This window comes from Drosophila willistoni (assembly GCF_018902025.1).
Source record: "Drosophila willistoni isolate 14030-0811.24 chromosome 2R unlocalized genomic scaffold, UCI_dwil_1.1 Seg167, whole genome shotgun sequence".
NCBI classification, from domain to species: Eukaryota; Metazoa; Arthropoda; class Insecta; order Diptera; family Drosophilidae; genus Drosophila; species Drosophila willistoni.
In genome coordinates this window covers 9,721,416-9,745,357 of record NW_025814050.1, presented here as the reverse complement: position 1 = coordinate 9,745,357, position 23,942 = coordinate 9,721,416, and the positions used below count along the sequence as shown (strand labels likewise).

Here is a 23,942-nt window from a genome sequence, read left to right as displayed (position 1 = left end):
AAAACAAACACAAACCGAGCAACAAAATATATATATTTAAAATTAGCATTTAACCAAATAATAAAGAAACTAGGCTACTTCTAAATAAAATAAAAACCAAAAACAAATGCATCTGCAAATGTTAAGCACTAATCAAACCAAAATACCCGCCCGTTCCCTCAATTGAATTACCAACCCACCCAAACCCTCTAAAAAAAAAAACCCCCTTCTAACTACCAATTCAATTTAAACAGCTAATTGCATAATTCAAAAATAAACCGTTACCGAAAAATTGTGTAAAATTCTAAAAACAAAAACAAAAAAAAAACAATTGTGCATGTAAAGAAAAATATTTAGAAAAACCAAAAAAAAAAAACTAAGTCTGTTGTCGATATTGACAGACAAATAACTTTCGTCACATTGACGATAATAATTAATTGTAAGAGAAAAATGAAAAAAACCAAGGAATTAAATGATTTAAATAATAATAAATTAATATTAAAAAAAAAAACAAACAAACAAATCATGCGAAATGATTGCAACACAACCACAACAACAAACTGAATAAAAATTTATTTTGAAAAAAAGAAAACAATTAACAAGTGCATTATTTTGGGGTATTTGTTAGCAGCGAAGATAGCCTTCTGAGCTAAGTTTTTTGCATTTTTATATTTTAATTTTTCAGCTGGTTATTAACTTTTTTGAAGCAAATAAAGCCTTAAATTATTAAGAATAGATGAAATTTTCGATTTAATTCAATTTTGTGGGTTTTTGAGCACTCCATGTATTGGCAATTTCCCAACGGCTCAATGAAGATTGAACGCCAGAAAGAAATTGAAATTTTTTAAAATCTTTTAAAATATTTTGCTTAATCTTCTTAAGAAATTTAAATATTTTAAAATATAAATCGAACTTAGCCGGCTCGAGGTCAACCTTGCAAAAGAAGATTATTTCAAAGGCAACACACAAGGTGTTGCCTTGACACAAGACACAAGGTGAGCAAGTATAAATTTTAATAGGTCGTAATCTCTAACCAGATATTTTAAAATATTTTATAATATTTTTTTTTCCGATTTTCTTAAGAAATTGAATTGGTAGTTAGAAGGGGGTTTTTAGAGGGTTTGGGTGGGTTGGTAATTCAATTGAGGGAACGGGCGGGCATTTTGGTTTGATTAGTGCTTAACATTTGCAGATGCATTTGTTTTTGGTTTTTATTTTATTTAGATTTCAAATGTTTTTTTTATTCGTTTGCCTAGCCAAGTATATACTAGCTTCTTGGATTTTTGAATTTAGCGCTATTTTTAAATTAAAATACTAAAAAGTTTAAAAAATACTGACATTTAGTCATCTGTTATTTAACATAGCTCCGAAATGATGCTGATAAGTTAACAGACTCGAAAGCTAAGATATTAACAGGCTGTTGTTAGAAAAAGAAAACCGAGGAAAACAAAAAACAAATTAACCATGAATATGGAAATTTGTCGAATTTGCATGAACAGCACCGGCAACGGACCCCTAGTTGGCATATTTGATGAGCCCGATGAAGCACTTGAACCGACTCTGGCCGAGATGATAACTGAATGCACCAACTGCAAGATCAACAAACAGGATTCCCTGCCCCAAAATGTTTGCCTCTCGTGCTTTGTCTCCGCTCAGTTCGCCTTTCGCTTCAAGCGTCGATGCGAATTAAGCCACCAATTGCTGGAGCAGCAGCAAACAGATGCTACTTACAACAATAATGACCAACTGGCGACAGTGCTTAACAAAAAGGAAAAGTCTTTTCATGAAGATGAAAGAAATCGTCAAAATTCAGATCTCAATGACGATTCAAAGGGGTAAGATTTTGTGTGTGTCTATCCTTCCACCTTCCATATTAATGTCTTTGCTTTTTTGATATTCTTGTTTATATAGAGCTGGTGCGGATCGCTCACGTAGGGGCTCAGTAGTATGTCCTGTATGCAATAAGCGTTTTGAAAAACAATTTCGCTTAAATCGACATATGATAAGTCACAAGACCTCAAAACCCTATCATTGCCAACTTTGTTCAAATAGCTATAAGCAAAAGGATAGTCTCAAAAGACATATGCGTCACAACCATGAGAATGTCGATTCATTGGATTGAAAAATTTCCAACGATTTACTTTAATTTTTGTTATTCAATCAATTTTGGACTATAAAATTAAGTTAGGCTATGCATTGCCATGAACTTGCAATTTGTGTTAATTTTGATAAAATGAAAAAACCATGACTATTATAGTTTAAGAATATTTTAAACGGGATTTTTGGAAATTAGTTACATATATATGTGAAAATTGAATTTTTAATTTACAAAATTCCAATAAGAAAACAATATCCTTTTTATATATACATGAATATATAATTTTTTATTTGCAATAAAAATGAAATACAGTAATCTCAATTATGAAGCACTACATGTCTTTCTCTGTTTTGAGAAAAATCATAAAAATGTGTTAATTAAGCGGTGTCTACGATAGCTAAATCAAGTTTTTAATAATTCAAGATTTTAGGAATTTTCGGTACAAATGAAGTAATTTAAGCAAAATCTGGAAAGCTTATAGGAAAGAAACTTAAGCAAAAAATGTAAAGCTTATAGTTTTATATATGAAACTAAACAGGAAAACTAACGTATTTTTATTTATTATATATAATCCAAACGCTATTATTAATATTAAAACAAATTATAAATATTGAGTCACTGCTACTTTTTGCTCATCTTTGACATTTTCAATTTTAACAAACCACTATAAGGTAAAAAAAAATCCCACTATAAGGTAAACAAGTACCCAGTATAAGGTAAAACAAACAAAAACAATTTTAATTCATAAATTTCGTAAAACCAAAGGTATATAAAGAATTTAAGGATCATGGCAACAAGCTCCATCGATTCGCCGACTCCAATTTCTGTAGGCCCTAATGAGATGCAAATGGATTTCAGTAAATTATGCAGAATTTGTTTATTAGACAATGCCACAGTAAATATCACAGATCAGACAGCAAGTGTTTGCACAACTGAGGAGGGAATCGAAACTGAAACACAAGACTACACAATACTTGAACTTATTTTGGAAATGTACGACAAGGTAAAATGCTCCTCATCAATGTTGAGGCAAAACTAAGTTTATTCCATTCCAGCACATTTGTCTGGATCTGATCCCAGAGGCCCCCATGATCTGCATTGAGTGCCTAGACAACTGTCTACAGAATTACAAATTTTTCATAAAATTAAAAATTGCCAATTTGCAGTTGAGAGAATTATACAAAGCAAAAGATTTGCATTTGGAAGTCGTCACAGAAGAGGAATCCATCGATGATTTCAATGAAATTATTGTAATGGAAATACCTAACGATGAACAAAATAACTCAAAAGAATCGCCATCACAAGAAACTCCAGAAAGTATTTCAAATCAAGATTCCCTAATTGTCTCGGATTTCCTACCCGTTCGTCAAGTACAAAAGGATTCAGGTTATACGTATCCTGCCGTACATACCTTAGACTATGCTGCCGTTGAACTCAATCGTGATAACCTGCAAGAGTACATTGAGGCAAATCGCCAACAAGATTCGTTTCCGGAATACAGTGGAACCAGCGTCTACAAATGTCGATATTGTCCCATGGCGTATGCTTCATCAGAGTTTTTAAAAACTCATATGCGTAAAACACACGTTTGCCAATATTGTACCATGTCCTTTGTCAAAGTTAGAGATCTCAATGAGCACATTAGGAACAATCATTCACATCATTCCTGTGTGGTTTGCAAAAAAGTATTTGTCTCCAATACCAATCTAAGAGCACATATCAAGCATTTACATGGCATACAACTGCCCGCCCAGGTTGCACTATTAGACTATCGTCCAGGCAATTCCAACGAAAGTTTGGAATGATCAAGCTAACAAAAGCAGAGACTGCTGGACTATTTTTATAGATGTTAACAAAAACTTGTTTTTTAATTTATCTGAAATAAAATGTTGAAAGAAGCCCTCCTCAGAATAATTCCTTTAAAGGATGAAACATGCTTTAGATGTATTTTGCAGCGAACATTTTTATCACACTTCATTGCCCATCACAACAATGGGTTACTATTGGATGCACCAAAACTTCTTTGCCATTTCTCTAACTCCGTCACCCTTTTCTCTGTCTTTTCCGTGTATATACATGGGCGTGAACTCTCGATAGGCTATGCAAACTCGCCTCTCTGTCACATCCTCTCGCAGCACTGAATGCTCGAATTGATAACGTACCGGACCATATAGAACTATAAGGGATAGACTGCGAAATAGACAAGTGACCATGAATAAAATAGCTATGAGACTATTATTATCAATGCTTACTTTGGCATCGGAATGCGTAGAACCTTGCCCTTAAAGTTAGCCAATTGGTCATCACTTAGCATAGGTGCTAACAGTTCATTTTCATATTCTGGCACCAAATCCAAATTGTATTTCCCCGGCTGCTGCTTGTCATAAACATTTAGTGTCAGCACAGCATCGCCCAGGCAATTGACTGTCACAACGCGTTCACCCCAAATCCAACAGTCATCTACATGTGGATCTATACTAGCTCCCTTGGTGGGATCATATTCTAATGAGCACTGCTCTATAGTCTGGAAATCCCTTAGCAATGGCACATCTTCGAATCGTTGCTGTACATATTCTGTGCCTTGGGGGAAGCCAGCAAACGTTCCCACTTGTAGTTTGCGTTTTTTAAAATTTGTTTTCGGCCCATAATTCTGTTTGCGTCGACCACTTTGTGAAATGGTCCATGGCATATCATCTAGATGTGCCATTAACGTCTTTCCTTCATCATGGCTAAGGAATTGCTCTTGCACAAGCAGTCCAGGCAGGTGGAGACCCTTATCTGGAGCATGTTGATGGTTCTCATGTTCTCTGTCCGTGTCATCCGTGTCCCAGCCGGCATAGAATCTCTGGCACTTTATACAGTATGTCCAGGGCTCCAATTCTTGTTGGAACTGTTTGCACAACGAAGGTTTTGCTATCTGAAAGTCCTCTTCACAGGTAAGACAGGTGCGAACTCCTTTGCAACCGCAGGGACGAATTGTATTCATACTTATTATTATTCTGATTATTCTATTTTTCAGTTCAACAGATGTTCTTTTCTGTTTTTGTTTTCTTCTTTTTCACGGGTTTTCCCACTATTTTGGTCTTTTTCAACCTCACTGATTCCTCTTCGAATGCTCCATCCCTGTGTAAAAAATGAAAGAAAGAGAAGGTTAAGAAACCGGTATTTTCAATTTCTCGCGGGCTTCAAAATTTTAAATTATATTAGGATATATTTTTATGCGAAAAAAAAAACAAAACACCAATACATTTAAAAAAAACTCCATTTGCATATCCAGAATCATCTGCATTTTTGATTCGGACTAACAGTATTTTGGCGTCATGGTGTGGGGGTGTTGCCAATTAGCGAATTAAGTGTTATCCCGTAAATTAAAGATGCAGTGAAATTAATTATCACAAAGTATTGCGGTCTAGACAAATCAACAATTAATAAATATGTATGCATAAATTATACTACGACAAGATTTTACACACTAACAAACCTGCCGGATTTCTCTCTCGGACCCTCTCAAGTCTTTCGGCCCCGGGGCATCCCCTTTTTTACGTGGCGACTTGTAAAAATTCTATCTTTGTTTGAATTTTTAAATTTTTTTTTAAAGAAAGCAATATCTAGCTTTGAGACATACCATTCCTTTAATTATTTCTTTATCAATTTTATATATTGTAGGCGAATCGAGGCCATTATTGAGTCCAAGTTAAAATGTCAATTCATTGTGGTTGACAATAATTCATTCATCCTGACTAATAATGATTCTTTATGGTATTTGTTATTAATTGGTTTATCCATAGTGATTGAGCAAAATTTAGTAATCAAGATTAGTCACAAATATTTATTCATATTTGTATATATACATTAATTCCTGATAATCTTGCTTAAGTGTAAAGAAGAAGAAAATTTAATAAATATTTTTAACAAACCTTTTCCATTGTAGAAATCCTGTGTTTCTTTCAATGAATTTTAAAATATTTTGGAATTTAGTTGATCAGCATTTGAAAGTATCAGTTCCGTATTTATATTAAAAGTCAATTTATTTTTAATTTGAAATTATTTTTTAAGACAATTTTTTATTTCTTGCTTTCTTACTGGATTTTGGATTTGGTTTGGTTTTTTTTTTCTTCCTTTTTTTTAATTATTAAATACTTAAAACTGAAACCTGATTTCTATCAAACAAAATGCTGTTTGGTGTTCAATACTAGTCGTTTATCTATGTTTACTTTTAGATAATATATTTCCAATATGGAAAATAGTCATACAAAAAAAATGAATAAAATAATAATAATAATGAACAAGATGTTCTTTTTAGTGCGAACCTGCGCTTTGCATATGAAATGAACAAAATATAAAAAGAAGCTGGTATGAAGTCAGTCTTATATGATAGGTGGTGGGCAATTGCTTAGATAAGGGTGTCCCATTTAAATCTTAAGGCAACTGCGATGACTGTTTGAACGGGAGTAGACATCCTCAAAGGACTTGATAAGCTCATCCATGCCCTTGAGCAAACCCTCTTCGCGATTGCCTGGTGTCCAGGATGTGCGATGATTGACTGTTAAATGCGATGGCAATTGTCTAGATTTGGCAAAATCTATAAGCCATGCACCCACACGCTCATCATCGTATACAACGAAAATGCTGGAGCCCACAATTTCATGGCGATTGAAGAAACTCGATTGTTCAATGATCGAACGCATGCTCTTCAATCGTTTAATCAGTTCCTTTTGCACAGATTTTCGGGTGGCCAAGAATTGTTCAATTGTCTGTGAGATTTGGTCGCTGCTTCGACAGGTCTTTAGATCCTTCAGTGGGGTCCGACCACGCAGACGTAGGGCCTCAATGCGAAAACCCTTTGACTGCGAGGAGGAGAGAGATTCACGGAATAGCATATAACGCAGCTTGGTAATTGCTTGAGCTTCATGCTCTTCTGCTGTTGGGGCACTGGCATCTACGGCAAGCATTTTCTGATATAAATCCGGCCGCAATGTTGTATTGCTAACCTCCGATTCGAGAAATGTGCGACAGCCCATCTTAATATCCATAACACATGGATCTTTGAAGCCAGCCAATAGATCCTGCAGCTCGATATAATGTTGAGATTGCAATTCCCTCAAGCCAAAATATGCGGGAACTATCTGTGAGGTTTGTGGCTCTTGGGAGATCAATTGATAGGCATGGACTTCACTATCATCCAGACTCTTAATACGTTTTCGCACTATACCCGTTGAGGTGGGTACAATACTGCAAAAGAAAGAAAATGGAATACTATTTAATATATAAATTCAGTTTAGAAGTTGTCAAATGTAAACATACCTTTCGGGATGACCGGATAACTGCATCCAACCTTTTGGTTTGGATTGCGTCTGCTGTTGTTGTTGCTGGAGTAGCAAAGGTGTGGCAGGGGCACTCAATTCCAAAGCATTCTAAAAGTAAACAACACAAACGGAAATTAATTAGTATTGCATCTTATAAATTGGTTAATAACTCTTCTCTATCCTATATATACATCTTCTCATTAGCATTTGTATTCTTTTTTTTTTTGTTAATGAATGGTTTAATGAATCAATTTTTCTAGACGATGACCTATTCATATTCATTTTCACTGCCATTTTCACACTTATGGCGATATCACGCCTCGACAACAATTTGAGTTCAAGCATCCTCCTACCGAACGAACTGGTTTAAGGCACCTAAATATCATATGTATAAAAAAAAATACATTTTGTCGTCTCAATGGTCTGATGATGGACTATATAGCAAACACGCGATTGCTCTCTGATCGAAATGGATGTGTTTATTTTTTTTTATTGTCTGCTCCGCAAGATTATAAATAATCAAATTGCTTGTTGTTGTTGTTGGTGTTTTTTTGTCTTTATTATTTTGAAACCACGCCCTAAGTGAATGTAAAATTTATGCAAGCATCTCGCGGACCAACAACACCCCGCCAAGTATTTTCACATTGTCCCAGGCAGGAAGCATTTAAAAGTTTCTTGTTTTTTTTTTTTTTGTTTATTTTATTTGATACTTACAATTGCCAAGAACTTAAGCAGGGACATGCGATTCGCAGCAGGCATTTGAGCCTGAACCTGAGCCGCTCTTTGTAGGCTTAAATAGTCGGCCAAGTTACTGCAATTCTCATACGAAAGGCGCTGCAAATTGATAAAAAGAGAAAAAAATCAATCAAAAAGTGATTCATTGACAATTTAAAATCAATTCAAAATTCTTATATAAAAAAAACTACAAAAACAAATATTTAGCTTTATGGGACGCTGTGTGTGGTTTACGATACCGAAAACCGTGTCTCTAATGAGGCAGTTAGTATGCAAAAATTGTTGTTGTTTATTTTTTGTTTGCTTCGTTCGAAATTGAGTTATAAGCGTTTTCGGCATCGCCATTTGGGCCCTGGCTATAACAAATAACGACAATTCGTCATATAGAAGGCCTGTCCCCTGTCCCACTCGGAACTTAACATGTTCTTGCTGACTGTTGCGACTGTTTTGTTAATCAATTAACTAATTTAGGTATGGCTTGACAAAACTTGTTTAGAACAGAAAGCATCTTTATATAGGTAAGAGGCAACACTTTTTCATGTTTTATCTGTTTTTTTTAGAGCTATTATCGTTATGGCCTAAAGCCAGAGATAACACTGCGTCATTTTTTTTTTAGATAAGAGTCAGATGTTATTGTTTAGTTTTTTATCGTTGATTTTTACGTAAGTATGAAAACTTTAATTTACATATATATCGTTTTTTTTCATTTTTGGGTGACACAAATACATCAACACGTCTTGAGAGAGCTACAGTGAGGACTGCCTGTTTGGGGTCATTGTACGTTATCAGTATTGCAGTACTTTATGGTTAGCTTTAGGCAAATATTTAATTTAAAGATAAGACTTTAATATATGCTAGTATACATGTATGCAAATAAGATTTCTTATAGAATTCCTTGAATACTTTGCAATTCTTCTATTCTAAACTTGTTATACAAATGTAATATACCTATATATAAACAAGTTGTTTAGATGGTTAATAAGTTGATTAACAGCAGGGGGGGCAACTGCTCTGAGAGGTCAGTTCCGGATTTAGCTGTGGGCCCTCAACGGCGTAGATTATTCGACGGTTTAAGTAATATTTTGAAAAGAGCAGGAAAAGGTCCAGTTACTTCGATTTTAAATTCCAATCACGATAAATCCTCACTGCGAATTTTCTTGCTCTGCTTTCTTTCACTTCTTTCAATGCTTATAGATATATGTTCTCTAAACTAGAAGTTATATATGTATTCATTTAAAATTGATCTCTTTAGCCTTAATGTCTCCAATTACCATATTAACCAAGTAAATTATGCAAAGATGAGGGAAACCTCATCAATTAGACTCTCTAATAAGATGTCAAATTTTTGAGGGGCGGCGGTTTTTATTTGGTTTAAGTCATATTAAATTTAATTTTATTTTTAGCACACACACATACACATAAGATATGTATATATATATATGTATGTATTATGTCGTCAGCACTGACCTTTAAAAATGTTCATGTAACAGAGCTAAGTGAGAATAGATCGTAGCTAACGACCAAGCTAAATTAGAGAAACGAAACGAACATTTCTAAGACTCACTCACTTCGACCCCAGAGGCGATTCATTCATAGAAGTTAACGCTAATTCTTAATATTAATCACATTCACTAAAGCATATCTACGTTAAAAGTTTAACATTTTTGCACGTAGTCAAGCCAAACCCTTTTTTTTCTCCTTAATTAACATTATTGCTTTAATTTAATTTCAATATTTTGTGCGTCATTTTATCTGTGAAAAATATTAACCGCAAAATGGTAACATTGAAATATAATATTATTATTTCATTTTTATAAACAATTATTTAATTATTAGGCGGCATTTTTTTTTTTTATTTTATTATTTGTTATTTTGTTTGACAATTGACAGGCCACACAAATAACCGCAACGTTGCACAAAAACAATCATTAACTGTGACAAGTTTAACAATAAATAAACTAATCCAATTGGCAATAAGACCTAAAGATACTCTCTAATAAGAATTTTAGCTAAAAAATATATTAAATGAAGTATAAAGCATTTTTGTGATCATGTTATAAACTCATGATCAAGTGAGACGACTAAAAATGATAAGTAAGCTGAGCTGAGAGATTATTTAGTAGATCAGTATAAAAATTGATGATGATTTTCTACACTTGCTCGAAAGTGGAAAAATTCCCATCAAACCATTTGCCGGCAGGGTATTTCAAAAAAAAAATTACAGCACTTTATGCCTGAATGCGTTTTGATGGCATTTCACCGGTGTCTATACTAATTTATTTTTAGACTGTTAAAAAAATAAAAATAAAAAGATCAAAACCTAAGCTCACATTTTAGTAGTATTTATTTATGACTACTTAACATATTATATAGCCGCCGGACGTGCTAACTAAACAGAAAAGAAAAAAAGAAGCAAAAAAAAAAGGCAAAGAACAAAAAATTTGTTTTAAACAAAATTTATGCGCGTGACGTCAAAGCCCGAGATCTGAGCTGTTAATTAAACAAAATCAACTTGCTGCTTTTTTTTTTGTTTTTTTTGCACAAATTGAAAGTTCTTTTTTTCTTCAGTTTGTTAAGGTTCAGCCTAGTCGATTGGACATAAGTGTTGACCCTGAACCTGGTTTTTTAAGCCGTTTCTTCCCACTAGAAAACTAGTTTCATTTAGCAGGATCTTCCCTAGGAGAAGGAGATGAAGGAGGCGGAGCAGGAGGAGAAGAAGGCAGAGCATGTGAATCAAGTTTTATGTTCAAGTAGAACATAACCCTGACATTAAAAAAGAAAAAAAAAAATACAAACCAACTAAAGTCTGGGGGCCAACCACTTGCCAATTTGGCCAAGACAAACTGTCTGAATTCGAGATGACAAAATGGAGCATCAATATCGCCGACATCGACTGACTATATATATATATACATATTTGTATAGTATGTATACTATATTCTACGCTTTATTTGCATTGACGTCAATAACGTCTCGCAATGTTGGTTAAAAGGGGGGCGGTGAAGGCGGCCTGCAAAGGCCTCGTAGAAGAAGGAGGATTGAGGCTTATAAAATGCCAACTGGGAAAGAGAGAGGGCAGGTGAAAGGGGCGATGTGCAGCTACCAAAAACCAGTTAAAAGCAGAACACAAACAAGAAAAAACAAAATTATTGGTAGTTTTTTGTTCAGATTTTTCTCATTATAACTTGAGACTTTTTTGTTTAGTTTTTCAATCAATATTTAGTAATTAAATGTGAAAAATTAAAAGCCAGATTTTCTGTAATTTTATTGGAAATTTATATTTGTAATTACCATTGATCAATGGCTAAAGTTTTGAAAAGGAAGGGGGAAAAAAATGTCAAGTGATTCATATTAGAAGAAAATAAAAAATTAATACGTCAAATCTGACCAAACTGTATGACTAATTTTAATATGAACATGTATTAATGGGTATTAAGATCTGAGTTTTTGGGGAATTACCAAAATACACACACACGCACACACTTACATACAATTATTTGAACTTTACTCTATATATTTTGGCTTGCCTGAAGGTTGTCTTAGAGAAACACTTATCTATATAAGCCTTGATTGAAATGAAATAAATTCAAGTACCTATATATAAATTATGTGGGGGCTGCACTTGACACTTGCTATACACTGTGAGAAAATTATTTATTGCACCCTAAAGAAGTCAATAAACTGTTTTGACAGCCTGATTTGTCTTTCATCTCTTTCCGACTACAAGGAAAACTGATGTTGATTTTTTTTTTTAATAAACAAAAGATTTTATGACAGACAGCTGCTTAAAGGTAATTGATATTTGAGTTTGATATTGAAAAATTGTTTTTGAGTTTTGTATTACACTGATGAACATAAAATTTATTAAGTTAATATTTTTTAAAGATTTATTAATGTTGTTTAACGAGTTACTTATACAAATTTAGGGGAAGTGTTTAACTATATTGTCTTAAAAATTTATGAAAAATTAATTTTAGAACTTTAGCACGTTCTCATTTACAATTTAATAGATAATAATTTAAGTCAAACTTTTAAACTTCCCATAAATTATTACTCATGAGTTAACCGTATAGTAAATATTCTTTTGTAAACAAAACTTAAAGTAAAGTTTATTTAATATGTTTTCAGAAATGTTATTACAAGGTGATTCATAACCTATTAGTATAGACCTAAGACCACACAATTCTCTGGCACAATCTTCTTTTCAAATGAGTCAATAAACTCTTAATTTTTTGGGAAAGTCATCATCAATGCTGGGCACATATGTGTAGACATATAAAACAATAGCTTCTTCCATGACAAACGCCTCAATTGTTTTTAATAAAATGAATTGATTTGTTGTCCCAACAGAAGCAACATGTGACTAAATTGCCAACTTATGTATATGCAAAAAGCTCACATAACCGGCAATCGATTTAAGACTTTGTGGGAGACCCTCAGTCTTGTTTTGTTTAACTAACGCATAGTCAGAGAGTAGACCTCCTTTATGCAAAAATTGGGCGTTACGTAGGTTATTGGAATTTCAGTGCAGAAATATGTATGTTTCTTTTGTTTGTTTGTATGTTTACTGAAACTGGAGTTGAGGGCGATTCCAACAGTTGTTTCAACACCTACAGACGTCATTGGCATTTAATTTTTTTGTTTGTCGAATACCTATGTGTATATATTGTATATATACCTATATATAACAAATTTTGTGTAAGATCTTTTGGGGCATTTATTAATCTTTTTCGTATTTTTTTGGTCACTTTCTCTGTTGCAATGAAACAAAATGAGGGGAGGGGCTTTCTACGCGGATGTTGACCAAAGCGAAGCAATCAACCCTCTCCATTGACGTCATATTTTAAGCTTTCTTTCTTGTCTTTTTGACGAAGAAGACAAAAAAAACAACATGAAATTGAATGGGATAAGGCATAAAGACGACTGTAAGATACCCAGTACCAAGTAGTAATCATACAGCTTGGAATAGCTTAACAATTCTGAAGAAATTAAATTGAGAGTTTCAGAGTTTCAGTTTTCATTTAATTAAGTTTATTTTAATATGACCATTTAAACTCCTTATTACAGGGTATAAAACATTTTGAAAATTGTAAAAAATTGTGTAGAAACTTGTAAAACTCTTTCAAAATCAAGTAAATACCTAATTGAGTCTGTGTAATATTGATTTAACTTATTTATTTATATTACTCTTAACAACTATAACTTACCTCATGATTGTTGTTATTGTTGTTTGTTTGTTGTTGCTGCTGTGGCTGAGATTGTGTCTCTTCCATATTCAACATTGTTCCAACGGATGTATTATTGATGGTTGATGGAGATGAACGCGAATTGGAATTTGTGTTCGTATCCAAGGCAATGAGTTTCCACAACTGTTTGAGGCCAATATTATCGATGCATGAGAAACGCAATTTCTCATTTGACCAGGCCATCGTTCTTGTTGTTGCTGTTGATTTTCTTGATGTTGTTGTTGTGATTGCTGCTCCTGTTGTTGTTGTTGTGTGTTTCTCAACTTTTGCTGCGGGTCTTTGAAGCACTGTTGAAGTCATAGTCATTTAGTTGCAGTATTTTTATCGTCTATTTTTTCTCAAGTCTTTATTTATTTTTTCTTATTTTCTTCTTCACTCGTTTTCTTCTTTTTTTTTTTTTTTGTCCCGTATCGTTTATTTTGTTCAGTATTTTTTCCACATTACTCTTTATGCTTGATATAAATTTGCATTTTTCTCATTACTGATTTCCTATTTCGCTTTGCTTTTATTTTTATTTTTGCTTTGCATTTGCTTTAGTTACTTGTTCTGTCGTTGCACTAGTTCAATTATATGTGTATTTGTTTAATTATTTTGAAACATTTCGCGCAAGTTTCTTTTTTCTTTGAGCAATTATTAAGTGTTGCTTACGGCTTTGAGCTGACGACGACGACTAACTGGTTTGCTCATATAGCAGCCAGTTTTGTGCTGAATGTTGATCGTAAGTTCGGCTAAAGATCGGCTGCCATTCGGCTGGGGAGCACTTCTCTTGAACGGGTGGGGAGCACCGTGAGCATGGGGGAGAACGCCTGAGTAGTTCAGAGAGAGAGAGAGCAATCGATTTTTAATTCAATTGTGACAAACGAGAGATACTCGTGCAATATTTGAAGCCTTATCATTTGTATCTTATAAACATATTGTATACTAAGTATGTGAAATAGTTAGAATAAAAAATGAAATAAAAATTATCAATGCTATTAATAAAAACTCACGATTATTCAAATTTCCAAACATAGAATTTATCATTCGCTTATATTTTTGCAATTGCATATTTCGTAAAAGAAAAATAATCATTTACTCATTCCAATTTGGTAGTTCTTATATTGATTTTTGTAAACAATAAATATTATTTCCCCCGAAATAATTACAACTGGGAATGTTCCCAATTTTAGTTCGAAATTCCATCAATTTGTAGTTTCATTAAAAAATATACATGTATGTATGATCAAATACTAGATAAATAGACATATACATAAGTCTTTGATTTAATACGTACTAAACTATGAGTTATGAGCAAAGTTTTTAAAAATATTTTCGTATACATAGTAACATAAATGACACTAAAAATTGCACCCGCATAACATCTGCTGATTAATGTGTGTAAAAAAATCGATCATTTTGTTCTAGGGGTCACAATGTATACCGACCTTCAAAATTAAGTTCTCTATTGTTTCATTTGCTCCGATTTTCCAGAAATATTTAAACAATATATGTACATAGCAAATTGCAAAAGTATAACATAAACAAAAAAAAAAAAACAACAACAAAAACTTCTATGGCAACTATGTATATACATATGTTAAAAAGGTCTTATGCGATGAAAAATTGGCACTTCAATAAGGCAATACAATTTTTCAATATGTACAAAGTTTCAATCTAATAGCTTTCAAATTCAAATGTTAATACGCCGAGACGGACGAACGGACATGGCTTTGTCGATTTGGCTTCTCATGCTGATCTCGACTAATTACATCTGGATACCGATTTTTGTTGCTAGCAATGTTATTTACCTAAATCCTATACATTATAATTTACCAAAATCCATTACCTTAAAAAATTTTAAATCTGTGCTAAAGGAAAGATTTTGAGCTTCATAAGTCTCGAACTAAATAGACTACGGCGAGCCCTCTTTTTATGGGGTCACAATAAATGACACTCCATATCCTAAATTCGTAATATTTTTAACTACGCAATAAACTTGTATATAATATGTATCGTTTATATTATATCTATATAGGTATGTTTATAGGTATGTATAAAAACAATTCTTCGAATTTGTGCTAATTTTTGAGTGACTGAAATCCACCTAACACCTTCCATTTAAGAAGCCAAACTTAATGACTAATCTGAACCTACTTTGACTTTCTAATTACTTTATTTTAAACGCTACGTTTTGTGTTCTACAATTCCAAGTGTTTAAAAACTATTCTTCATAAATACTAGATATCTCTTTTATTTCTAGAGTATTAGAATATGTAATTGTTATTTTTAAAACCGTTTTTAGTATGCGAATTTAAAATTACAAGTTTTTTAAACAAATTGAAAATGATTTGGGTATGACCTTTAATTAGAATAATATCCTTTGGCTTATTTGATGATCTACTATTAATAAGGACAAAGATTTGTAACAACCCTAAATAAAATCGAATATATCACAATGGCTACTCATCTCATTCTTTACTTAAACTAAACACTCATTTCTTAATTCGTTATACTTTTGCGGTCACGTGTAATATCATTGTATTACTCATACGCCACGTTGACCGTTTGCATTCAGAAAGTTCAATGCAATTCGCGAGACTAGTTTCTACGTTTTTTTTTTTTTGTTTTTTCTGTTGTATTTTTAAGTCGAAGACGAATTTGCATTGCCATTATGGGGCCTTGCATGACAATGGGTTGTGAGACGGAGACTGACGTAGATGAACACGCTGAACGAGAACATGCAACATGCAGAACTCGAACTCGAGGTTTGTATGTCACTCAGCAGAACGAAGAAACCGAATCAGGCTGACGCACGGATCGACCGTGTTCCAAAAAATAAAAAGGCAAGCAGAACCGAAACAGAAACATATATGTACATATACATATAAGAATAAAAGAAAAAATACATCTACATATATGCGCATTTTGCACTCTCCCTTTGGCCAATGGCCATGAACCGATTTGGACTGTGGCCTGAAAAGATTTCAAGGAATTGGCGCAAAATTTCGGCGACAATTTTCGTATAAATCACGCAAAAGAACAAGATGCTGCTGCTAGCCAGAGAACAAACCATTTGCAATTCAGATAACATTTGGAAATTTTCGCAGAAGTTCAACTGAAAATTGTAGACGGGCATTGAAGGTATGTGTATATGTAGACATGGTTCAATGTCTGACCTTAAATGGCGCCATATTCTATATATCTGGAAAAAAAAATAAGAAAATTGTTATACAACTGCGACATAGGATGAGAATTTCGTTTTTTACGCACTTGAACCTATTGAAAGTTGTTGTTCTATTCTCCTTCGATTGTTTTTTCCATTTGTTTGTTTTGTTTTCTTCTAGTATATATAATTTATGCAATTGTTTACACTTTTATCATCAAAAAACTGCTCTTTCTTTCACTTCTTTTCTTGCACTTGAAGAAAATATTGTAAACTGTGTTCCAAAATGAAAAAATAATATACAAAATTTGCAATAGATAGCTGAATATTGATTACAAAACTAGTTAACAAGTGATATTTTTGAAGAAGTTTTAAAAAAATAGTAAATAATCCATTTAAATCTGTGATATATCTAAGATAATATCCTTCGATCTGTGTTAGTAAATAATGTCTCTATAAATCATCTACATTTTGATTTACCCGTCTCATTTTGTGGTATTTATATTCAGGGAAATATTATGACAGAATTGAAAAAATACGTCAACACATGAAAATGAAACAATTTAATATAACAGAAAAAAATGGTTTCCATTGAAATGATTGTTTTGAATTTCAACATTTCAATTTAATGGTCAGAGATCCCATCAGGGCCACATATTTACAATGAATTTGCATCATTGTTCCTTCTCCCTTTACAACTCAGTCACACTTGAATAATCATCGCACACTTAGTGGAAGCCCATGGGAAAAATCCCAGACCCGAGCCTCCCTTTCCATTCCGATTCATTTGGCTGACGTCAAATATATGTATGTATGGAAATTTCTTTGTCATCATGATGGTGGGTGATGGAGCTGCTGCTGATGATGATGATGATCAGATCATAAGGAGCAACTAACGGACCATCAGACCACAATCAAATAAAAATATCTCTGCCTCAGTCGTCTTGTTCTCCCCCTGTAACTTTCCTGGAGATGCAAACAAAACGGACTTTTGTACTGCAATGTCGGTCCAACTGTCAGTCATTTAGTCAAGACTTGCGTCTTCTCTGTGTTTTATTTTTGTGCTCGATTGACGCATTTAAGTGTCACTTGACTTTTTTAATCTCGCGACTTTATCGTAGCGCAATCGGACTGTGTCTCTTTGGGGACTTGGAATCTTGGGGCTTGTCGCATTCAACGTTGTTCGTCATAATTGTAACTTAATATTAAGCTCAGGTAGCTCACGATTGACGCTTCGTTGATTAAACCACCGCACCACCTCCACCCTCACCACCATCCAACAGTTCCAGCTCCATCCCCACCTCCACTTCCATTACCTCCAACACCACCTTCATCTCTTCCGCACTGAACAAACGGCCACATTTTAAGCAAACAAATTTTTTTGGATCTACAAAATGTTTGTTATTATTTTATTGTTCGATTCGGTTTTATTTCGTTTGGCTCGCTTTTTTTATACTTTATTTGCCTCTAGCTTGTTATTAATATATAATTCAATGACTTTACTGACGTCATAGTATTAGCAAGCAAAGCAAAATTTCAAAAGAGAAGTTGCCTTATTAACATGTTTGCCAAGCTCTCTCAATCTCGTTTATAATCTATCGACTGATCGCTCTCTGTATTTATTGGATCTGAGAACTATTCAAACTTGAGCATAACATTTCAATTAAGTTAAACTGAGAGCTGGCAAATATAGATACAAAATATATTTAAAAAATTAATTTTTCAATTCAATCTTATTAAAAAAAAGAAAGAAATTGTCTAGGCTAGGCAATTGAAATTATCCTTTTTAAAATCTTAATGAAAAAAAAATGTTTTTTCTGGGTTTTTTTAAGAACACTTCCTTCTTTAGCATTTATGTATATTTGTAATTCATCCATTTATCTAAACTAGAATTAACAAATAAATTTATATACCTTAAAGCAATGGCTTACAATTAATGGCTTACAATTAATTACAATAAAGATCCCTAAGAAAATAAAATGATGCCACAGACCCAATCCATTAATAATATTATTATCAGCAGCTCGATTAATTTAATTACTTTACTAATTTCTAAACTTTCCTTAACTTTTTGTTCTAAAGTTGTTTTACAAAAACCTAGATGGCCTTAAAAAAAAAATTTGTTATTAAAAAAAGCATCAAGTAAGCATTTTCCTAACTGTTAAAACATATAAACAATTTGCCAAGGTAATAACAATATATATTAATCGAAAATGGAGAACAATCGTAATAAAGATGTAAATCAAGAATATCAAGTATCTGGTGTAGAAGATTTAAGCAATGACCCACAAATGAATCCTGGCAAGAAGGTAAAGGACTCGACTGGATCCACTGGATCACATTTGGAAAAACCATTTGAACTATCCAAAAATCGTTTGGATCGCAAACGCAAATACAATGAAGTGTTTGAAAACGATCCTGACATGCCATAGGGCTTCAAGTTGTTGAACATTATATACAAATTGTTATTAAAGTTAATAAGAGTTGCTGGCATATATTTTAATTGAAATATTTGATTTATTTTAATGGTCAAAACCATTGGACTGAAACGAAGGCCAACAGGAAACAGTCTTCAGCTCTATCAACACTATCAAATAACATAAGCTAAGTACGCAAATTAAAAACTTTAGTTCATACAGAATAAGAGTAGATATATTCTTACTCTAGAGAAAGCTGTAGAGGCATTTATTAATTCCAAAAATCACTTAGCAGAAATAATTTCCAAATTACCAAATAAATGGAAATTTTTTGTCCAAATTGTTTGGAATTTCTAAAGTGGTTTTGAGATACTAAATTAATTTTCAGAGACAGTTTTATTTCAAAGGATATTTTCTAAAAAAAGACAGATAAATGGAAACACTGACGAAGAGTTAAGTAAACGTTAGCTTAAGTCCATTACAAATTAGATTAGAATTAGATCTACCTTCTGAAGAAAATAGGTAAATTGACAAAAATTTAATATGAGAAACTATTGAAAACTGTTAAAAAAAACTTAACTTTTCGAATTTGAAACATTGTTAAATTTTTCCAACTTTCCAAATTCCTTTTAGTTAAATTTTTCATTCGAATGTGAATTACAAAGATTATCAATTTTTTTTTAAATGAGACAGAAAAAAGCTAAATTTATTCAATTTTTTGAGTATTTAAGAAAATCACGTCTTTATTTTCAAGTTAGAATAATGTCTTTCAATCTGCATTAAAATCTGGTGACTCAGGCTTCAAAATTTGTGATCCATAATTTTTTTTTGTAATTTAAAATTTAAAATTAAATTTTTTCAAATATACAAGTGTTTTTAACATATACTAAACTGCGATCCAATTTATATACTGTGCTTTTCATAGTTATAACCTACTTTTAAACGAAAATAACACATTGTCAGGAAATTTTTCCCAAATGACATATTCCTCCAAAATCTTGCAAAATGAGGAGTTCAATATTTGAACTTTAAATGAAAAACAACTTTTTTCTTAAAATTATCGATTTAATAACGATTTCTTAAAAAGAAATAATAACAAAGAAAAAAGAGCATTTGCTATATCAAAATGAAAGCCCAATTTCAAAAAAATCCGAAACCGTTGCAGAATGATAGAAAAACGAATATTAATGGTCTTCGTCATTAAAGTCCCTAAATTTAATAAAACATCCTTTTCGAGACTAAGCGATTCATTTAGAATTTGCGTTTTAAGATCTCCAACTGTCTTAAATTGGCGATTATTGGCATACACCCGTCTTGCAAGAGTACCCCAGACATTTTCTATCGGATTGAGATCGGGAGTACATGCTGGCTATATGACATATAACTTTTTTAAATCGGTAAGTAGTTGTCAGAATTCTATCTTTACGAATAGTTTTCATAGCAGCTGCTGATACTATGAGAATAAGACTAAAAGTCACACTTAAGTTAAACTAATGTTGGTTGGATATAACTGGACTAATCAAATTAAGCAAGGCCAACGACATAAATAAATAAGAGGATCAAGAGTATGAAACATCTAAAGTGAGCTGACGAAGTGTAAGGGGAATTTAATCCCATTATACTGGCAAACGATAATAAACAAAATTTCACAAAAAAGACTCTTCACATCTTTGCTTCTTTTGTTCTTTAATTAGTTAAGCAAAATGAACAACTTTGTTTTTTTGTTTAATTCAATTAACATGAATGACATAAGAGAGCAAAAATAAGAACAAATAAAAGAAAAATAAGATGAAAGCAAATTAAATGGCTTACTGAAATGCTATAATTAATCTTTGTAGGCGTTGTATCAATTAATTGGAAAATTCTTTTCATACTTTCGAATTACAATCTGTTTTATACACGAAACATTTGGCTTGAATCGATCGTCTTGTTTACCATGTTGCAGTTAAATAAATAATTTTTAAACACTTGAATTTTATTTGTTATGCCATTTGTTTTGGCTGTATATACATACATATATTTTAATGTTTATTTGTCTTGGCTATATTAGTTGAAGAATTTTATTTTGGTCATCATGACCTTAGATTAAATTGTACAATTTTTATGTCACTGTCGATGCTTATCAATGGCTCGCGCCACTCACATGTTTTAGGTACTCACTACGCTATTTTTGTATTCATGCAAAAATCATTCACAAAACAAAACCGAAGGCAAGGCTAACAATTAACACGCCGAAATCGCAATACCCTTGAGGATTCCTCTTTTGTTTATATTCAAGGACTGTTTACGTGTAAGGGACGAAGCTAATTTATCATAAGTTGCCCAAGGCTCCTACGTGATCAATCACTGCGAGGTCGTTCGTAGATGATTTTTTCCTTGAACGCTATCGAATATACTATATACGGATAGAAAATCAATTTTGTTTATGTTCTCGAATTTGGGTAAATCCTTTTAGCCATTTAATTCGCTAAGTTTCTGCTCGCTTCAATATATAATTTACATATAACAGTTTTCTGATAATCAAATTGGGGTTTCCAACTTAATCTACCCCCAAGGGTGGCAAGTGTATGACCACCTAGTACCAAAATATAAACTAAACAAGATGATTGTCAAAATATACAAATTAGCTAGTTCATAAAGGAAATAATAAAATATCAGTAATTATCAGTAAAAACAAAATAAAATCTAATTGGTTTTTTTTATAGTGGCATCCAAGTGTGTTACCATGTTAAATTTATAATAATTTGGCAAATTTTTTCCTAATTATAGAACTTGAGAGAATTAGAAAATTTCTCTTCATCCAACTGAAGTATTTGTCTTTATTATGAAGATTTTAATTCACTTAACTTTTTTATTAATTATTCTCTAATCAAGTCATTCTCTTTCTAGTTTTAGCATATAAAAGAAGAGATTAATATACTTTTGAGCATGAGTCAAGTTATTTGGTAAGTGCAAACCTATTAAATAATGGGTGTTTATTTAAATATTTTATACTCAGATTATTTAAAAATATTAGTTTAATAATTTTCTTCAAAAAAAAAACTACTTTATATATGACTGAAATAAAAAATTGAAAAGGTTCTTCAATTAGTGAGTTTGAGTAAACATTTTGTATTCGTAAAATGTTGAATACAAAACATACTAATGAATAATAATCTATACCTTAATTCTTAGTTTTTAGATAATCCAAAACAGTGGAGCACTTAATTGGTAACTATTTAACTATTTATCTTATTTCCTTATCTACAATTTGTACATAACTAATAAAAGTACAGAAGTATACAGATAATCTACAAGTTGTACACATTGAGCTAAAATAAACCCCAAAATAAGTTAGTTGAACTAAAATTCAATAAAAGAAAGAGTTATTGTTTGATCAAAGGATTGTAAGGATTTTAAAAATGTTTTCATAAAATTTAAACCAATTATAAATCTCCCATTTGGTTAGTATGCTCAGCTTAACTCATCTTAAAAGTCTCTACTAAATTGTATTATTTAAATCAATGATGAGCTTGCATTAATTATTTTGATGACTCTTTCAAGTAGAGTTTATTCCCCTTTTTCTTTTTAGATTTGGTCTTATTATGGCTTATCAATGACGTTGTTAGTCGCACCACATCATTAAAATCCATCTAGGCTTGCGAATTCGGTTTCTTGTGACGTTATATGATCAGCCCACATTTTCAATTCCGATTAAATTGATTAATCAGTTTATGGTTTTTATTTATTTTTTTTTTTCATTTGTTTTTAGAAACAAGAAAATAAACCGAATGTACAGATGTAGTTCCCAAATATGGTACGATCATAATTCTCGATTGACAGTCACTCAAAAGTTTTACGTACTTGGCGAACACACAAAAACTGTTAACTCTTTGGCCGGGCTTTAGAGGGGACTTTCCATTTATTTTAACTTTGAATTGCATATTTTATCGTTTTTTCTCATATGTATGTATGTGTACACAATTGTAGGGAAAAAACCAGAAAATTTGTATAGATAATAAATATTTGACTAGAAGGTCTTTGGTAGACCGTTTTGCGATCAAAGTTGAGCATGGAGCTTAACCGCAATGAGATAAGCAATTAGGGAAACACTTTCACATATCTAAAATAATTGTTTATAAAATTTACATAAACAATTAAAGTGTATAAACCCACAAATATGCGTACTGTGGTTTTCAATTTCCAAATGTCCACAGCTTAAAAAATTGTTATCATATTCGTGGATTTACTTGACAATTATTATTTCAGCATCTTTGACGTCACTCCGACTTGCAAAGGCAATTAAAATATCAAGATAGGCTAGGAAGACTCTTTGACCAGTCAGTTTTGTAAGATATATATGTATATTGGTAGATAAATATTTATATATAATCAGATAATCTCTTGATCTTCAGCACTTGAATGGTTCTACTTCTATGGCCATATTCGTAGCAAGAGATAAGAATATCCGAAGGCAAGTAATGTGCACAATTCTGGAAGATTCATTTTCTGATGGGAAATTACTTTGGCTACATGAAACTAAGTAGAGCAATTGCCACTCATTTTTTTAAGATAACAGCTTACTTTACTTAGATAAAGGTCTTTTTCTTTAAGATAAATTATAATAATAAAAACTTAAGTCTTTTGAGATGATAAAAAGTGAATGTAGTCATTGGAGACTAGAGCTTATAAAGAAGAAACGTGATTTACTTTGCAAAGCAATAAATCTTTTTGACTTTTGGATACGGGAGATGACCATTCAGCCGCATATTTACTTTACTATAGGCCCCAATGCACTATGAAGCGAAAAATGACGTATACGCATGGTTTGCCATCCAAACTAATAAAATTACAGATAATATTCAAATAAATATTGTGAAGGTTGTAGTTAAAAACTAACATATTAATCAGATTTAACTAGATTCAAAAAGGAAGATAAAGAAATCAAGGCAAGGGACGAGCCAGCAAAATGTGCCAACTGTAATGGCAACCAGAAAGCATCGTATAAAGGGTGCAAAGTGCATCAAAAGGCCAAGGAGT

The 23,942-nt window shown here is 32.3% G+C and overlaps 4 protein-coding genes across 4 annotated transcripts; 2 read left to right on the top strand and 2 right to left on the bottom strand.

The window, feature by feature from the left end:
* The first annotated feature begins 1,393 nt into the window (after positions 1 to 1,393).
* LOC111518830 (uncharacterized zinc finger protein CG2678-like) lies at positions 1,394 to 2,246 on the top strand. Its single transcript, XM_023176733.2, has 2 exons — positions 1,394 to 1,814; positions 1,891 to 2,246. The coding sequence occupies exons 1-2, from the start codon at positions 1,444 to 1,446 to the stop codon at positions 2,099 to 2,101; spliced, it is 582 nt and encodes a 193-aa protein (XP_023032501.1). The 5' UTR covers positions 1,394 to 1,443; the 3' UTR covers positions 2,102 to 2,246.
* Positions 2,247 to 2,786: 540 nt separating this feature from the next.
* On the top strand, positions 2,787 to 3,975 carry LOC6644180 (uncharacterized zinc finger protein CG2678). The gene is made up of 2 exons (XM_002067163.4): positions 2,787 to 3,080; positions 3,133 to 3,975. The coding sequence occupies exons 1-2, from the start codon at positions 2,865 to 2,867 to the stop codon at positions 3,880 to 3,882; spliced, it is 966 nt and encodes a 321-aa protein (XP_002067199.4). The 5' UTR covers positions 2,787 to 2,864; the 3' UTR covers positions 3,883 to 3,975.
* A 29-nt stretch (positions 3,976 to 4,004) lies between these two features.
* Positions 4,005 to 5,133, bottom strand: LOC6644179 (alpha-ketoglutarate-dependent dioxygenase alkB homolog 4). The gene is made up of 2 exons (XM_002067162.4): positions 4,330 to 5,133; positions 4,005 to 4,267 (listed from the first exon to the last, which is right to left on the bottom strand). Exons 1-2 carry the CDS (start codon positions 5,061 to 5,063, stop codon positions 4,078 to 4,080), a joined length of 924 nt encoding a protein of 307 aa, XP_002067198.1. The 5' UTR covers positions 5,064 to 5,133; the 3' UTR covers positions 4,005 to 4,077.
* A 953-nt stretch (positions 5,134 to 6,086) lies between these two features.
* On the bottom strand, positions 6,087 to 13,728 carry LOC6644178 (inositol-trisphosphate 3-kinase homolog). The gene is made up of 4 exons (XM_023176588.2): positions 13,326 to 13,728; positions 8,098 to 8,217; positions 7,382 to 7,491; positions 6,087 to 7,309 (listed from the first exon to the last, which is right to left on the bottom strand). The coding sequence occupies exons 1-4, from the start codon at positions 13,668 to 13,670 to the stop codon at positions 6,490 to 6,492; spliced, it is 1,395 nt and encodes a 464-aa protein (XP_023032356.1). The 5' UTR covers positions 13,671 to 13,728; the 3' UTR covers positions 6,087 to 6,489.
* Positions 13,729 to 23,942: the final 10,214 nt, after the last annotated feature.

Excerpts from the sequence above, each read along its gene's own strand:
- LOC111518830 (XM_023176733.2), top strand. The coding sequence starts at position 1,444 with ATGAATATGGAAATTTGTCGAATTTGCATGAACAGCACCGGCAACGGA. Across the intron at positions 1,815-1,890 it reads CTCAATGACGATTCAAAGGG|AGCTGGTGCGGATCGCTCAC; the intron begins GTAAGATTTTGT and ends TTGTTTATATAG.
- LOC6644180 (XM_002067163.4), top strand. The coding sequence starts at position 2,865 with ATGGCAACAAGCTCCATCGATTCGCCGACTCCAATTTCTGTAGGCCCT. Across the intron at positions 3,081-3,132 it reads TTTTGGAAATGTACGACAAG|CACATTTGTCTGGATCTGAT; the intron begins GTAAAATGCTCC and ends ATTCCATTCCAG.
- LOC6644179 (XM_002067162.4), bottom strand. The coding sequence starts at position 5,063 with ATGAATACAATTCGTCCCTGCGGTTGCAAAGGAGTTCGCACCTGTCTT. Across the intron at positions 4,268-4,329 it reads CTACGCATTCCGATGCCAAA|TCTATCCCTTATAGTTCTAT; the intron begins GTAAGCATTGAT and ends TCTATTTCGCAG.
- LOC6644178 (XM_023176588.2), bottom strand. The coding sequence starts at position 13,670 with ATGACTATGACTTCAACAGTGCTTCAAAGACCCGCAGCAAAAGTTGAG. Across the intron at positions 7,492-8,097 it reads TGCTTAAGTTCTTGGCAATT|AATGCTTTGGAATTGAGTGC; the intron begins GTAAGTATCAAA and ends GTTTACTTTTAG. Across the intron at positions 7,310-7,381 it reads TTATCCGGTCATCCCGAAAG|TATTGTACCCACCTCAACGG; the intron begins GTATGTTTACAT and ends TTTCTTTTGCAG.